At 45.0% G+C, this 16,968-nt stretch overlaps 1 protein-coding gene across 6 annotated transcripts in view; it reads right to left on the bottom strand.

Annotated features, from left to right (window-relative positions):
- Positions 1 to 43: 43 nt before the first annotated feature.
- Positions 44 to 16,968, bottom strand: part of WIPF2 (WAS/WASL interacting protein family member 2) — a 39,271-nt gene continuing 22,346 nt past the window's right edge. For all 6 annotated transcript variants that reach the window (XM_082371777.1, XM_082371780.1, XM_082371776.1 and 3 more), the window contains 7 exons: positions 16,069 to 16,200; positions 12,047 to 12,179; positions 11,217 to 11,333; positions 10,205 to 10,861; positions 2,082 to 2,291; positions 618 to 719; positions 44 to 375 (listed from right to left, as the gene is read on the bottom strand). In XM_082371777.1, the coding sequence (XP_082227903.1) occupies positions 335 to 375; positions 618 to 719; positions 2,082 to 2,291; positions 10,205 to 10,861; positions 11,217 to 11,333; positions 12,047 to 12,179; positions 16,069 to 16,131 (1,323 nt within the window). In that variant the 5' untranslated portion in view covers positions 16,132 to 16,200 and the 3' untranslated portion in view covers positions 44 to 334. The remainder of the gene's footprint in view (positions 376 to 617; positions 720 to 2,081; positions 2,292 to 10,204; positions 10,862 to 11,216; positions 11,334 to 12,046; positions 12,180 to 16,068; positions 16,201 to 16,968) is intronic.

Here is a 16,968-nt window from a genome sequence, read left to right as displayed (position 1 = left end):
CTGACAATGAGTTCATTCATCACAACAAGGCACCTTTCCCCAGAGGAAAGCAGGAGACATGGAATCTTTTTCCTCATCTGGCCAGCAGGGCTTGCAAGAGGAGGGATGGATGCAGGGTTTGAGACCCTACTGTCAATATAAAGAGTCCGGTCACCAAGTCCAGAGACGAGATGCATAGATGGAGGTGGCTGGGAGGACGCCTGGAGTCTCGAGGTTGGCTGCACTGGAGAAACACGTTAGGAGCTGTCATGCAGGTTTCAGGGAGAATGGAAGGGACCATCTGAGAAGAGGAGAGGGTCCATCCTTTTCCTGAGGAACAGGACCAAGCCAGGCTTCACCTGAGAATGGGTGGCAGAGGTGGGGCTCCACGGGCAGCTGAAAAAAATAAATAAAAGCCACATACGCAAGGTCACCCACCAGACCCTGAATAACCCAAACATTCCTAAAATGAGAGACAGACAGGCTCTTCAAGCTAACCTTTAAAATTTGGGACAAGGCTTCGTTGTCTTTTTAAGAAAATGCAGACAAGGAGAAGCAAATTTTAAGCTAAGAAAAGCACACACCAATTCTACAGCCTATGCAATTATGGAAGACCTTCCATGATTCTCTTCTCTCACCTCGGTTTGTTTTGCTGGGATATATTCTCTGAAAGTGTTTATATTCTTCTGGAGCAGGAAAGTCTTCTACTGGATGGAAAGAATACTTTGACTCAAAATCATCTGCAAAAGGAACAGAATATTAATTCATATCACCCTTCCTCGTGCTCCCACACACACCTCTGCCACTTCTGACCCTCCCCATACTAGTCTCCCAGGCTTCCTGATGTACCATGAGGGCCTGCCTTGCCCACTAAAGCAAGGTTCGTGAGGGCAGCAACAGCATTACTCTCTGTGCCTTGTATGCACAGAGTGTGTTCAAAGGCTCTTTACGTTAAGGAATGAGTCTTTGAACTGGTTCTTTAAATGTTTCCACCCCAAACCAGGCACATACCAGGAAAGGAGCCCAGCTGTTTGCATGGCAGGAGAAGGAAATATAGTTCTGTGTTTCGGTAACATAGTCATGTTAGAGACTATCACCATGGGAAACCAACTGAACTGAATCCACAAATTGGTAGAAATTAATCTAAAATGGGACTATATGCCACCAGCTAGTGAACAATCTGACCAGAAAATTCCCTTTTGGCCCGGGCTCCCCTCATTGAGCTCTGCAACACAGTCGGGATGGCCATGTCGTGGCTCCCGCTCCCACTTTCCATGACCCCTCTACAAGAAGGCTCAAATGTTCTATGGGTGTGGCTCGATCACATTCCAAAGGGCATATCCTCCAAGCAAAAATACTGGTCCACTTAACAGGAACAGACTAGAGCAGGGCCAGAGAAGAGTCAACCATTAAAGAATCTACAGCGTTCAGGCTAAAAGGGACTGTGCAGATCCTTCCAGACTTCCTCAACAGAGGGTCTAACAATACCTGCTGGACAATCTTTACTTGGTGCTCCATCCCAGACCTAATGAATTAGAATCTCTTAGGTGGGGTCTAAGATTCATTTATAACCTTGGAAAAGTTAATCCGATACACTCTTGAGCTAGTCAGTCTCCTTGTTTCACAGATAAGGGAAGTGAGGTCCAAAAAAATGAAGTGACTTCTTCAAAGTAACACAACTAGTCAGTGGCTTTGGATTACTAGATAAAAGTTGTGTACACAGTGTTGTTTTGTTTTCAAAGGTCCAGAAAGGAGCTCTTCTTCCTAGGAGGATACGTAATTCCTGTCTCAATAATACTGAAGAGGGTACAGCCTCTGACCTAAAAGCTAACCACAAATAATGAGCCTTGGGGAACAAGAGATTGGCTTTAGCGTTAGCACAACACCTGCTGATTTTACTTCCATCTATTCCAAAAGAATCGTGCCTAGAATTTGCCTAAGGAAAGGGATGTCCATGGATGGGACCCAGAAGTCTGAGGGAAGGTCAGGAGAGGAACTGCAGTGAACAGAGGACACCAAGCGACCACTCCCACTCTGCAGCGGCCACTGGAATTAGTGAAGTCACCACAGGAACTATGAGACTAAAACAGCTAGCTACTCACCCAAGAAAGATCGGACAGTGGTAATAGAATCTCTGTGGCCATTCCTCAGGGGTGGTGGAGGCGGCGGCGGGGGCCCAGCTGGCGTCCTTGAGGGCGGAGGTGGGGGCCTTCCTCGGCTCAGGGGCTCTGACCCGTGCATTCGGTACGGTGGGGGGGGCGGGGGGGCATCCCTGGCACCATTTCGGATCATGGGTGGCGGGGGGGGAGGAGCTGCAATTAAAGTTCAAAGCAGTTAGGTTTGGATGTAGAGACGGTGATGGGCAGAGGGATTTGAGAGACATGGGCCAAAAGAGTGCTCGGTGCTTTCCCAAAGAACCAGACCCTGTGAACCACTGGGCAGCATGTTAAATATCATATTCACCCTCCCCTCATCCCTATTTCTTTAACAACATCACCATTCTTCTCGATACCAAAGTTCAGAATAAATTTATGACCCTTTTTCATTTCCCATGACAAGTCAGTCAAGAATTCCACTTATCCTTGATGATTTTTTTCTCTGCTTTTGCATGCCTTCCTCCACAATTCTAAGTCAGGGCTTTCTCGTTTTTATCTTGTTCTACTGCTAAAAGCCTCTCAAATGTTTTCCTTGCTTCTAATCTCTTAGCCTTTCAATCCATTCTGCATACCACCAACTCACTAATCTCCCCAAAATACCAGCTCAAACTTTTCCAAGGGCTTTGCATTTCCCATATCGTAAAGTTTCAAATCCTTAGCTTCCACACTGACTGGGTCTCACCCAATCATTTTCCTCTCTTACACAGTAACCCACCACATCAGTCAGCCTGATCGCACCTTCTTTTCTTCCTTGATTCCTACACTGGATTAGGTACCACTCTTCTGTACTGCCTCTGTCGACTCTCTCTCTCTCTACCACTACTATGTTGTATTACACGTGCTTCTTCCCGAGTGTACTGTATATTTCTTAAAGTCAGAGCAGTGTCCATTCATCTGAGTTCCCAAGCTCAGCACATGGTAGGTCTTCAATCAATACGTGCTAAATAAACCAAATTACATATGCTTTGCTCTTGTGACTCCCCCACAATACTGAGAAATACCACCCCTCATCCCTTACTATCAAATCCTACTTTTCTTTAAGGTTCAACTCAAGTCCCATCTTCTCAAGGCTTTTCCAAAGCAATCCACTCTAATCTGATTCCCTCCTTTGCTCTCCCACAGCATTTACAGGCTATGTCACTTATTCTAACACTTAGTAGTACAGACTAAAATGAGTGATTTTCAAATTATGTATAATAATTTCATCTGCAGAAGTTACATATTTCCAATGATAGGCTCATTGCTCAAAAAAAATTGGGAACACCTCTTTTGGAATTGCCTCCAAATCCAGGTTGTCAGACAGATCCATAAATATTGTCATATGATGGTCACTTGTCATTTCTGAGGTTGCACCACCAATAAAAAAATTCATACCTACATCTGACTCTGATTTTTGGCCATTTTCGAAAATCAAATTAACTCTTAAAAGACAAAATTTGCAAAAAAAAAAAAAAAAAGACAAAATGCCACCAAGCATAAGGTAATGTCAAAAGCATGTTGGGGGGGCTTCTCTGGTGGCGCACTGGTTAAGAATCTGCCTGCCAATGCAGGGGACACGGGTTCGAGCCCTGGTCCGGGAAGATCCCACATGCTGCGGAGCAACTAAGCCCCTGCGCCACAACTACTGAGCCTGAGCTCTAGAGCCCGTGAGCCACAACTACTGAGCCCACGTGCCACAACTACTGAAGCCTGTGTGCCTAGAGCCCACGCTCTGCAACAAGAGGAGGCACCGCAATGAGAAGCCCACGCACCACAACTGACAGTAGCCCCTGCTCGCTGCAACTAGAGAAGGCCCGCGCACAGCAATGACGACACAACACAGTCAAAAATAAAAACAAACAAACAAATAAAAAGCATGTTGGGGGGACTTCCCTGGTGGCTCAGTGGTTAAGAATCTGCCTGCCAATGCAGGGGACACAGGTTCGAGCCCTGGTCCGGGGAGAGATCCCACATGCCGCAGAGCAACTAAGCCCGGGTGCCACAGCTATGAGCCTGCGCTCTAGAGCCTGCGAGCCACAACTACTGAGCTCACGTGCCAAAACTACTGAAGTCTGCACGCCTAGAGCCTGTGCTCCACAACAAGGGAAGCCACTGCGATGAGAAGCCCGTGCACCGCAACGAAGAGTAGCCCTCGCTCGCTGCAACTAGAGAAAGCCCGCATGCAGCAACGAAGACCCAATGCCGCCAAAAATAAATAAATTAAAAAAAAAAAAAAAAGCACGTTGGGGGACGTCCCTGGTGGCTCAGTGGTTAAGAATCCACCTGCCAATGCAGGAGACACAGGTTCAATCCCTCGTCCAGGAAGATCCCACATGCTGCGGAGCAACTAAGCCCGTGTGCCACAACTACTGAGCCTGTGCTCTAGAGCCCGCGAGCCACAACTACTGAGCTCACGTGCCACAACTACTGAAGTCCGCACGCCTAGAGCCTGTGCTCCACAACAAGAGAAGCCACTGCAGTGAGAAGCCCGAGCACCACAACGAAGAGTAGCCGCTGCTCGCCGTAACTAAGAGAAAGCCCGCGCGCAGCAACGAAGACCCAATGCAGCCAATAAATAAATAAATAAATAAAAAGCATGTTGGACATCACTGGAATAGGTTCGAATGTGTTTAAGTTAGATTATTTCTATGCTTTGCACTAACAATAATAGCAGCTACCATTTATTTGATATCCATCATGTTCCAGGCACTGTCCTGGGCACTTTATATGCATTAAATCTTTAAAAATTCTTGTAGCCACCCCTGCACAAGTATGAGGCATTATCCCCAGTTCACAAATGAGGAAACTGGGACTCAGGCTATTTGTCTAAGGTCACAGATCTAATAGACCCAGCATACGTCTGCTCTTCCATAGTAAGAAAACTGCTACACAATGCTTTTCACAACAACCTCAAGTATTAAATATCTCCCGAACAAATGTATAACCCAGTGAGATGGAAATGTGTCTTTTGGTACCTGGGCCATGTTACCAAACAGTACATGGAGACTACTCGGCTTAACAGACAACACTGTCTTAGTGATAAGAGTATATATCATTCCCCCTGAATTACTGTCAGAATTTCTATAGAGTAACCGTAGTTAAGAATGAAACAGTAATGGGATGGTTTTGTTTTTGTTTTTGTTTTTTTAAAATATTTATTTGGCTGCGCCGGGTCTTTAGTTGCGGCACGAGGGATCTTCGTTGTGGCGTGTGGGATCTTATAGTTGCGGCATGCGGGATCTAGTTCCCTGACCAGGGATAGAATCTGAGCCCCCTGCACTGGGAGCGCGGAGTCTTAACCGCTGGACCACCAGGGAAGTCCCTGGGATGATGCTTATAGACAAGAAGTCCGGCACTGTAGGCCCAGTAAATGTTAGTTTTAGCTTCCCATAAAACACACTCAGAATGTCAACTCTCCCTCACTCTCCAAGGTCTGTGTAAGTATGGACGGGGCCATTAGAGGCCATAATTAAAGAGAAATCTCCTTAACTCCTCCCAGCAGATCTCCAAACCCTGTTTTCATTCCAAATCTGCCCAAACCGAAGCTCTTTCAGGTCATCCTCAAAATACTTCCCTAAGACTCAGATTTCTCAGGGCCCTGAGAGTCTGCATCTACTGCAAGGGCGGGGCCAGGGGGAGTAAGGTAGAGGGTCGGTCAAGCTCAAAAGGACACCAGCTAGACTCTGAGCAGGAGGCAGTGATGAGGGCCAACCTGGATGGGCAAAACGGAGCAGGACCAAGAGCTACCTGCTTGGCTCCCTCAGCACCCTCCCTCAGGGCCGGTCATCCTGACCAGATTCTGTCATCTCTAAGAAGTTTCTGAGCTCTTTGTCATATCCAGTTTTAAGACTTTCAAGTGACAGAGCCAGAACCCAAGGACCCCAAGAAACAAGCAGTGTGCAAAAGAAACCTTGGGGTAGGAAGACTGACTTTTGTAATCCAAGATAAACCCGTATGAAAGAAAGCATGATGTTATCTTTTTTTTAACTGAAGTATAGTTGATTTACAATGTTGTGTTACTTTCTGCTGTACAGCAAAGTGATTCAGTTATACATATTCTTTTTTTATATTGTTTTCCATTATGGTTTATCATAGAATATTGAATATAGTTCACTGTGCTATACAGTAGGACCTTGTTGTTTATTCATTCTATATATAATCACTTACATCTGCTAAACCCAACCTCCCACTCCATCCTCGATTCTTTTAAAAAGAAAAAAATTCCCTTAAAAAAATAGTGTTTTAAACAGGGACTTCCCTGGTGGTCCAGTGGTTAAGACTCCATGCTCCCAATGCAGGGGGCTCAGATTCTATCCCTGGTCAGGGAACTAGATCCCTCATGCCGCAACTAAGACCCGGCACAGCCAAAATAAAATAAATAAATAAATATATATTTTTTTTAAAAATAGTGTTTTACTCTGCAAAGGAAAAATTCAGAAAACAAACCCTATGGACCAATAATAAGGGACTTTTTGGTCTCTGAGCACCCCAGGGAAGGCAAAAGACTACATACTCATTCAAATGTAAATAATTCATAAAGAAACAAAAGTAAATTATCCCATGTTATCACACCATATGATTTATTCATAGAGATAAGTCCATGAAAACTGCCTAGAAGTCCTTTGCATAAAACCACTAAATTCATCAGCACACCACAGTTTACAAAGCACTTTTACACATTCCTTTATTTATAACCACCTCTGAAAAGTCCTGTGAACACCATTTTACGGATGAGAAAACAAACTCAGAGAATCAGAGTGATCTGCCCAATGTCACAAAACAAGTGGAGCCAATACTCGAAAGATCTCTGACTAAAATATCTCAATTTTTTTTCAGAGTGTCACTCTTAAGAACTGCTGCTCTGGTTACTGATACAGAAAGCAGGCTGAGGCCTATGTCAGGCCTCGAAGTTGGTGATGGCTAGTAGACAGAAGAACAAGCCTCATAACTTCACATTTTTCTAAAGAAATCACAAAAAAAGAACTGAGAAGTGGGAAGCAAGAAGTCTGCAGACATTTAAAACAACTCAGTTCAACCCACAGAAATTACATTTTTCTCCGCTTCTATTCCTGGTTGGCTTCAGAAAGATATGGGCTCTGCTCAGATAAAGGGTCATTTAAAAAAAATCCCTAAGTTAAAAAAAATAATTTTTTTTTTTAACCTAAACTTTGTAGAGTCAAAGGTCACGTTAGGACTATATCCTTATGGGTAAAGCCAGGGAGATACAGGGTCGGCCACGTACCAGGTTCCTGTGTGACCGCCTGATGCTACTGCCAGCTCCTAGAATACAAGTCTCTGTACCTAATGAAGCAGCGGTACCAGTTAATGGGCCTTTAATACATGCTTCCTGATGACATACCTGCTTAATCGATGATCTCATCTATACCTGCAGGGACTGTTTAAAATCAAAGCTCAAAAGCCATCTGTGGAGGCTGCGGCTCAAAGCACAATGAAACAAGAGAATACAGGAGCCAAAATTCCTGGGTCTGAGAAGGCCCCAGCACGGTTTCGTTCACTCTCCGCTTTCAGTCAGGCTATTTTGTAAGATGACACAACCTCTCCCACCTTTCTGAAGGTGCCTTAATCCCCTCCTTACCCAGTTCAGGACCATGGTTCCTTGTTACAAGCACTCCCTTACACACACCCTTAACTCCCTTGCCCTGCTCTCCATTACAGCCGCACATGCCTAAAACACGCTAAGCTGGTTAAATACAACTCTGCTCCAACTCCGTACCTGCAGAGGCACAGCTGAACACACACGGAGCTGATGAATCTCACTTGAAATGTGTGGCCCCTAAGCTCGAGCGGGCCTTCCGTGATGCTGGTCATCCTAACACACTTCTCTCCTCCACTCATTCTCCTGCATGCCCAGATGGCCATTTTGTGCCCTCTTTCCTCTCTCCTCAAATCTCCCTCTATTTCCTTACCCTCATTCACAGCATATGTCCTTGCTTTCAATTTCACCCAGAATATAGAAGCAAAAAAAAAAAAAAAAGGGCTTCCCTAGTGGCACAGTGGTTAAGAATCTGCCTGCCAATGCAGGGGACACGAGTTCGAGCCCTGGGCCGGGAAGATTCCACATGCTGCGGAGCAACTAAGCCCATGCGCCACAACTACTGAGCCTGCGCTCTAGAGCCCGCGAGCCACAACTACTGAGCCTGTGTGCCACAACTACTGAAGCCCACGTGCCTAGAGCCCGTGCTCCTCAACAAGAGAAGCCACCGCAATGAGAAGCCCACGCACCGCAAGGAAGAGTAGACCCCGCTCCATGCAACTAGAGAAAGCCCGCGCGCAGCAACGAAAACCCAACACAGCCATAAATAAATAAATAAATTTATTTATTTATTTATTTATTTAAAAAAAAAATTTAGAAGAAACTTCCCACATGCTCCTACCACTACACCCACCTACCTACTTGCTTCTTTGCCTATCTGCTCTGCCTTCACTCCTGTTACCACAAAGAACTGTGTTCTTATCTAAGGCCAACCCTTGACCTGTGGATCAGGTTCCATTCCTTCTTGCCTCCCCAAGGACACTATCCAGGCAATTTCCTCCTCTCTACTGGATCATTCCATCAGCGTACAAACAGATGCTGAAATATCTCCCGTCTTGGGTGGGGTGGGGCGGGGGGAACCAACCCTCAATCTCTCATCCTCCTCCAGCAATCATTCCACATACCTGTACCCCCCACTCCCCTTTACAGCAAACTCCCTTGAGTTTCTCTACTGCTACCTTCATCAAGTCCTCTCCTATTCCTGCATGCTTGAACCCACCCCAATTAGACTTTCACCCTCATGCTTCCTCCAGCACTCCACTGAAACTACTTAGAAGGGTAGTTTGGGGTCCCCAAAATGACTCCCACATTGCTGAGACCAATGTCATTCTCAGTCTTCAACTTCCCTGACCCACCTGCAGCACAGGCCACAGCTGCTCACTCACTCTATCCTGGACTTTCTCCATTACTCTCTTGGCATTCCTCCTTTCTTCCTCACTAGAGGCCCTTTCTCAGTTTCCTCTGCTTAGTACTCTTATCACTCTCACCTGTCATGTAGCAAGGCCTCAGGCCGGGGACCTCTCCTCTTCTCTATACTCACTCCCCAGGTGATCTCACCCCAGCATGTGGTTCTCAATATCCTTCAAATTTCTCTCTCTAGCCCAGACCACTCTCCTGAACTTCAGAGTCTGAGAGTCAATCGACAATTGGTTATTTCCTCTTGGATGTCTAACAGGCACCTCAAACTTGACATCCAAAACTGAACACCCACCTTCCCCCAAACCTGCTGTGATCCTATCCATCTACTCAGATTATTGCACTAGCCCCCTACATGGTCTCCTTTGGCCCCTTTGTTCTCCTGCAGTGGGTTCTCAACAACAGAGCCAGTTGCCTTTTCAAAAGGTAAATCAAAGCTACTTCTGTGTTCCAACCCCCCGCCCCCCGCCCCCCGCCCCCCGCCAGTGGCTCCCCATCTCACACAGAGTAAAACCCAAAGTCTTCACAAAGTCCTCCAATGTTCTCCCGCGGCATCTGGCTTTCTGACCTTCACGTCCTGCCGCTCTTCCCCTCACGCATCCTGGTCTTGCCACAATGGTCTCCTTGCTGTCCCCAGTCTCAGGGTCTCTGCATTTGCTGCCCTCAATGCCTGCGTAGCGTATTCCCTCACTTTCTTCAGGTATTTGCCGAACTGTCACTTTATCAGTAAGGCCTTCCCTGACCCCACCCCTACCCTCACCCCTGTAATTTAAAATATTACCTCATCCCCACTCCAGTATATCCCATTCCCTTTCTCTGCTTTGTATTTCTCTAAAGCATCTATATACTATGTATTTATATATATATATATATATATATATATTTTTTTTTTTTTTACTAATTTATTTGTTAACTGTCCAGGAGAACAGGATTTTTTGTCTTTTTTATTTACTGCTGTTTTCCTAACAACAGAGTCTGACACGTAAAAAGGCACTCAACGAACCTGTTGAATGAGTACTCACTTCAATCACTGAAGGAGAGCTTTGGGGAAAAGGGTGAAGAGGAAGGATGAACTCCATCTCAGTACAGTAGGAAAAATAAGGTGCTTCCAGGCACTTACCTGCTCCCCGACTGGGAGGGTCTCGGGCTGGGGGAGGTGGCCTATTACTCTGTAAAGAAGGGGAGGCTGAGGTGGGTGGAGGAGGCGCTACGCCTCTGACAGGCCCTGGTGTCTTCCTATGCAAAGAATTGTGTCTCTGTGGCAGCTCAGGGGCTGACTCGTTAGTGGGACTGGAGGGCCCATTGGGGACCCCAGGCGGCTGGCGGTAAGGCGGCGGCGGAGGAGCTAGAGACTGGCCACTTGGTCCTGTTCTGACATTCACAGGGGAAGGAGGCGGCTTGACTGGGGGTGGAGCAGGAGGTCCCTCTCGACCAAGGTGAAGCCTCTGTCCAGGTGTGGGTGGCAGGGGCTTCTCTCTGTTGTAGGCTGTGGCTTTGCTGCTGTGCACAGGCAGAGGTGTAGGGGGCGCGTTGGCACGCCGCCCCGGGGGAGGCGGAGGAGGGGCGGAGGAGCTGTGCTTCATGCCCGCACTGCTGGCAGTATTAGGCCGAGAGAGGTCCGGTAACGAGGGTCTCTGCGTCCGGGGCAGGTCTGGGAGTGAGGCTCGGCTGCTGTCTGTATCATCCTGAGGGCGCCCGCTGGTTGTACACCCTGGAGGCCTTGGGGCAGCAGCTCGAGAACCAGGGACTTGTAGGGCTGGCTTACCAGCTACGTTCTCTACAAATACACCAGACAACACTGGGTCAACAGAGCTGGACCTATGTTGCTGAGTATCTCCACGTCACCCCGCCTCCTTAGTGCAACCTGCATGGCAGCAGGGCAAATAGCTGTACGATTCTGGGTTTTAACCTGGTTTCAGGCTCAGGGCCCATTAACAAATACTACTGATGCAAGCTGAATGCATTCTTATTTACCCTCAGCTTTTGCTTTATTCTACTTTATAACTCCTCCCCTGCTCCCACCCCTCCTTCTTCCCATCTCTCCCACACTCCTCAACCCCAGACGGCCCACCTGGGACCAGTCAGAAATGAATGCGCTTGGGAAATATCCTAAGAAAGTACTTATCACATACCTGAACCGTCCTTGGCTCCCACAGGGCGGAGCTTTGGCACTCCTCCTTGGAAGAGACCTCCCTTGGGCTGCAGGGCAGCTGCTCCAGAGCCATAACCACCACTGCTTCCTTTGGGTTCTGGAAAGCACACCATTAGGATTTTCATTTCATATGCTCTGAGGCTGGTGACCAAGTCAATCCTGAGGAGAAACCCCTCCTCTACCTGGGCTTTAATTTGCAAACAAACCGATATTGCTTTTGCCTTTCCACTGAAATAGAAAGCTGGGCTTCTCTGCTCCACAGCTTCATGTAGGTGTGGGGATGAAACTCTGTGCTGTGATGGAAGAGAGAAAACAAAAGGAACGAGGAGCCAATCTTCCTTTATTTGGGGCAGAGCGGTAACCAGGATGAAGACCTGTTCAACAGAGTTCTCTAGGCTTTCCTCTCCAAGTCCCAGATGGTGAGGGGGCTTAATAGCTCAGGGACCCAGGTGTGAGAAAATCCCCAGAGGCCTTTCAGAATGAACACTTGTAGCAATTATAAAATCATCGTTGGCTTCAGCTTACAGGTTTTTAGGACTGTGGTGGTCTTCTCAGAGAAGAGCCAAGGATATGCCCTAACAAGCACTAGTTATAGTAGGAGATGGGAGGCTTAAGACCCCGAGAATGCTTCTCAAAGGTCAAAAAGAAATTTCTAAGGTATCCAAATGAACAGATGAGAAGACAGCCAAAGAATATCCCAAGACAAAACTCTCCCACTCACGACCCAACAATAAAAATGACAGCCAAGCCTAGTCTCCGAGTCAATCCTGGGATCCCAGTGGTTCATCAGGAGATGAAGCTTAGACTCACTCTCGAGGACGGGAGCACTCCGATCATTCATGTTGGTCACCTTCTTCAGCTTGGTCCCTTTGCAGATGTCCTGTAAGAGAGCACCTCGACCCCGCTGCTCATCTCTACTCAGCTTGGGCAGCTCAGTGTTGGCCTGAAGGAAGAGGGAAACATAAGTTCACCCTCCATATCCCCTTCATCACAAGCTCGGGATAAATGCCTTAAGCCAAACTGGATTCCACGAGATGCCTGTCTAACCTAATAAGACACATGTGCCAAACGACAGTATCAATGTCCATTATCCTCCTCCTTAGACCTTTCTCTCATGCTGTACCTTCTGTGAAGGGTACAGGTCTTCCTCCTGTTCAGAAGCTTCTGACAGGAGGCCTGCACCAATACTTACTGAGCACCTACGTGCTAGGCTTGTGCGTCGGACACTTTATTTGTATCATCACCACCAAGGCAAACGTTTATTGAGCCCCCACTATATCCCAGGCATTGTGCTAATAATAAGCACATTACTTTCATTATCTTGTTTAAATCCTGAAATATTCCTATGACCAACAACAACAGGAGCATAGGGACAGACAGCTAGATAAATGGAACAGAACAGAAAGTCCATAAAGCAGGCCCAGGTCTACATAGAAATAATAAAAGTATATTTCTTCAGTGCAGAAAGGATAGATTATTAAATACAAGGTGTTAATAACAAGTGGTTAATTTTTTTGGCCATGCCAGGCGGCATGTAGGATCTTAGTTCCCCAACCAGGGATCGAACACACACCCCCTGCAGTGGAAGCGTGGAGTCTTAACCACTGGACTGCCAGGGAAGTCTGACAAGTGGTTAATTTTTAGAAAAAAATAATAAAGTTAAATACTTACCTTAGCACTTTACTCTCAAATAAATTCTAGCTGAATTATAAAATTTAAGTGTAAAAAAATAAAACCACAGAAGTACTATATGGAAAAAAATAGGTAACGGGAAGGACTTTCTAATCAAGACAACCAAAATACAGGAAAAGATCGACAGATTTGCTTATTACAAATTATTTACTAAGGAATATAAGTAAATATGCAGATGACACACTGGAAAAAAAACTGTCGGTGACAAATGTAACGTATGATAGAAACAAAGGTAGTGGCCTAAATCTATAGAGCATTAACATATAAAGATGACTTAGAAATCAGCAGGATAATAAGCAAAAGATATGAACAACACTGCATAAACGAAGTCAAAAGAGCCTACAAATATGAAAAAAAATCAACTATAATAAAAAAAAATGTAGTGTAAAACTATCATTATCTACCTATGATACTGGTAAAGGTTAAAATTACAGAAACTGCTAGCTTTGTGAAGGCAGGGACCACTGCCTGTACAGTGCCTGGCACACTGAAGATGTTCAAAACAATGTATAGAATAAAAAACTGCCCTACGGTGATCATAAGGATCCAGGAAAACAGGTACTCTTTCCTATTACCTGTGGTAGGATAAATTGGTATGATTTTTCTAGAAAGTAATTTATGTATCAAACACCTTTTAAAAGTCTAGCACAAGAATTCTACTTCCAGAAATTAACTTTAAGAAAATAATTGGAGACGTGCACAAAGACAATAATAATAGCAAAAAACAGTTTATAACAGCATAAAGCTGAAGTAATCTAAAAGTTCAACCGAAAAGAACAATGGTATAATCATACAGTGGGATGCCAGTTAAGCTCTTAAAGATGTAGAAGTAAGCATCTTTTCACGGAAATAAATATCTGACACAATCAAGCAAAAAATATTATAGAACAATACATATAGCATGATTCCAGTTTTCTACAGGAATAATAACAGGACCTATCTCATAGGGTAGTTTTGAGAATTAAATGATAACACTTTTTAAGAGCTTAGCACAGTGCCTGGTGTATAGTAAGAGTTCAATAAGTAGTAGCTAGCTTATATTGTGAAGAAAAAAAAGGTACACACATACAGAAAATTTCTAGAAGGATATACACTGATACTAGCAAAAGTTAACTTGGGGTAATAATTATTTATGTTTATCTGTATTTTCTAGTTTTCCTACAATAAACATACAGAATGTTAACAAAGGTTAATTATAGATTAACATTTTCTATGTTTATTGGTGTTCTCTAATTTTTTCTGGATTTTTAGTACAGTAAAAAATTTTTTAATGATATCACTAAACATTTAATGATATGACAAGCCATTCATGATGTATTAATGAGGAAGAAGAGCCGATCAGAAATCAGTATGTATATAAAGCACAGCCTTTTTTTAAAAAAAAAGGTAGACGGGCTTCCCTGGTGGCGCAGTGGTCAGGAATCCGCCTGCCAATGCAAGGGTCACGGGTTTGAGTCCTGGTCTGGGAAGATCCCACATGCCGCGGAGCAACTAAGCCCATGCGCCACACTACTGAGTCTGCATTCTAGAGCCCGCGAGCCACAACTACTGAGCTCATGCGCCACAACTACTGAAGCCCACGTGCCTAGAGCCCATGCTCCACAACAAGAGAAGCCACCAAAATGAGAAGCATGCGCACCTCAATGAAGAGTAGCCCCCGCTCACTGCAACTAGAGAAAGCCCGTGTGCAGCAACAAAATGCAGCCAAAAATAAATAAATTAATAAATAAATTAATAAATTAATTATTTTAAAAAAGGTAGACAGATACAAAAAGAGGAAGGAGGGAGGGGAAGGCTAGACACAAAACCGTTATGAATGGTTGGATTACGGGTAACTGCTCCTTTTTGCTTAACCACAGTTCATAAATTTCTTGAACATATTACTTTTGTAAAGAGAAAAATATTACTAAGCATGTCCAAAATTGAGCTCATATCCTCCTCCACAAACCTGTTTCTCTTGTAAATAGCACCAGCATTCAATCAATCCCCCAACTAGAGTCATTCAAATCTCCTTCCTCTTCTTCACTCTTCCATCTGTCATCAGACTCTTAAGATTTTACTTTGTCATTGTCTCGTCTCCACTCTCCATCCTCACTGCTTTAGTCCAGACTCTCATTTTCAACTGCCACAGGCTTCTGTCTCCAGTCTCAACCTCCCTGTCTGTAGTCTCAACTCCCAACCTACCATCCACACTGTGAAGAGTAACTTTCCTAATATAAACCCAAGCAGCTTCCTCCTGCTGCTGAAGAGACTTCAGCATCTCCCCATCATGACCAAGAGAAAACTCCAAACCCCCCACCTACACCTCCAGCCTCAGCTCCCACCACACCCCAAAAATTACAGGAAAAAAACCAGAAGTTGGCAGACCTGAACTCTAGTCCTAGTTCTGAAACAAATTAGCTAGGTTAAGTCACCTTTCCTCTTTTAGGGCACAATTTCTCATCTGTTAAACACCCAACACACCCAACACACACACACACACACACACACACACACACACACACACACACACACACACACACACACACACACACACACACAGAGATGAAGCACCCAGGTTCCTTCCTTCTTTCTCATGTGACTCCAGGTATCACAACTCAGATATAGTAAAAGTGGCTGTCTCCTTGGTTCAGAAGCCACATTGCTTTTTTTTCTTCCCATTACTGAACCTTTAGTCTTCTTCCTAATTCCATTAACTCCTTTCTTTCTTGATATGGGGCGCGGGGGCATTTAGACCTCATGGACTTGACTTTAAAGTGAACTGATTTGGAGTAGAAGAGAAGGAAATAAATGGCAGCAAGAAACAACAACTAGGAATTGCCATCCCTTTTCTCAAAGATGCAGGGAAAGGACACATTGACCTTTATATTACAATAGTTTTAGGGAAGACACACTAGTTCCTACTCTGATGCCACCTGCCCAAATCTCCATTTAGGCTGAACCAGGATAAAAAAACCAAGACAAGCCATTATGGTCCTAAGAGGACTTCTCAGGAATCAGAACGAATTGAGGAAGACAGACTTTACTTATTTATTCTCCATCTTCCTACGCCACATGTCTTTGAGTACACTATGTCTTATACCAGGAAGCCCTAAGTATCCATTCAGGTCTTGAGATAGCCAGGTGGATGGACTACCTACCTGATTAGAAGTGGGAGGTGGAGGAGGACCGGGGGGTGGTGGAGGGGGAGGAGGAATTGGCATCCTTGCCCTGTTTGCAGTTGGCACTGCTCTCTTTCCTTTTTAATCTGCAGCTTTAGGTCACTCATATACCTGCAAGTGAAACAGAAATAAATTCATGAGAACAACTTTGCCATGAGAGACACTGAGTACCAGGAGAACCAGAGGACTGAGCATGACACCAGAGAGAAACTAGGCACTCATCTCCTAGTCGCACTGTGATATAGTCCAGGGCTCGGTAAATCTCTTCTGTAAAATGCCAGATAAAAAAATACTTTAGGCTTTGTAAACCACATATGGTCTCTGTCACACATTATTCTTTTGTTTTGTTTTGGCAACCTTTTAAATTAATAAACTTTATTTCTTAGAGCAGTTTTAGGTGCACAGCAAAACTGAGCAGAAAGTACAGAGTTCCCCTAAAGCCCCTGTGCCCCCCCACACACACAGAGTCCCCCACTATCTACACCCTGCAGTGATACATTTGTCACAATTGATGAACTTACACTGACACCTCGTTATCACCCGAAATCCATAGTTTACATTAGGGTTCACTCTTGGTGTTGTACGTTCCATGGGTTTGGACAAATGTAGAATGACAACTCTCCACCAATGTTGTATCATATAGAATCGTTTCACTGTCCTAAAAATCTCTTATGCTGTATCTATTCATCCCTCCCTGCCCCCCACCCCTGAACCCCTGGCAACCACTGAGCTTTTTAATGTCTCCATAGTTTTGCCTTTTCCAGAATGTTGTATAGTTGGAATCATACAGTACCCTTTTCTGATTGGCTTCTTTCACTTGGTAATATGCATTTAAGTTTCCTCCATGTCTTTTCATGGCTTGATAGCTCATTTCTTTTT

Source organism: Balaenoptera borealis (genome assembly GCF_965194805.1).
Source record: "Balaenoptera borealis genome assembly, chromosome: 20".
Lineage (NCBI taxonomy): Eukaryota > Metazoa > Chordata > Mammalia > Artiodactyla > Balaenopteridae > Balaenoptera > Balaenoptera borealis.
This window is presented reverse-complemented; position numbering and strand designations above follow the sequence as displayed.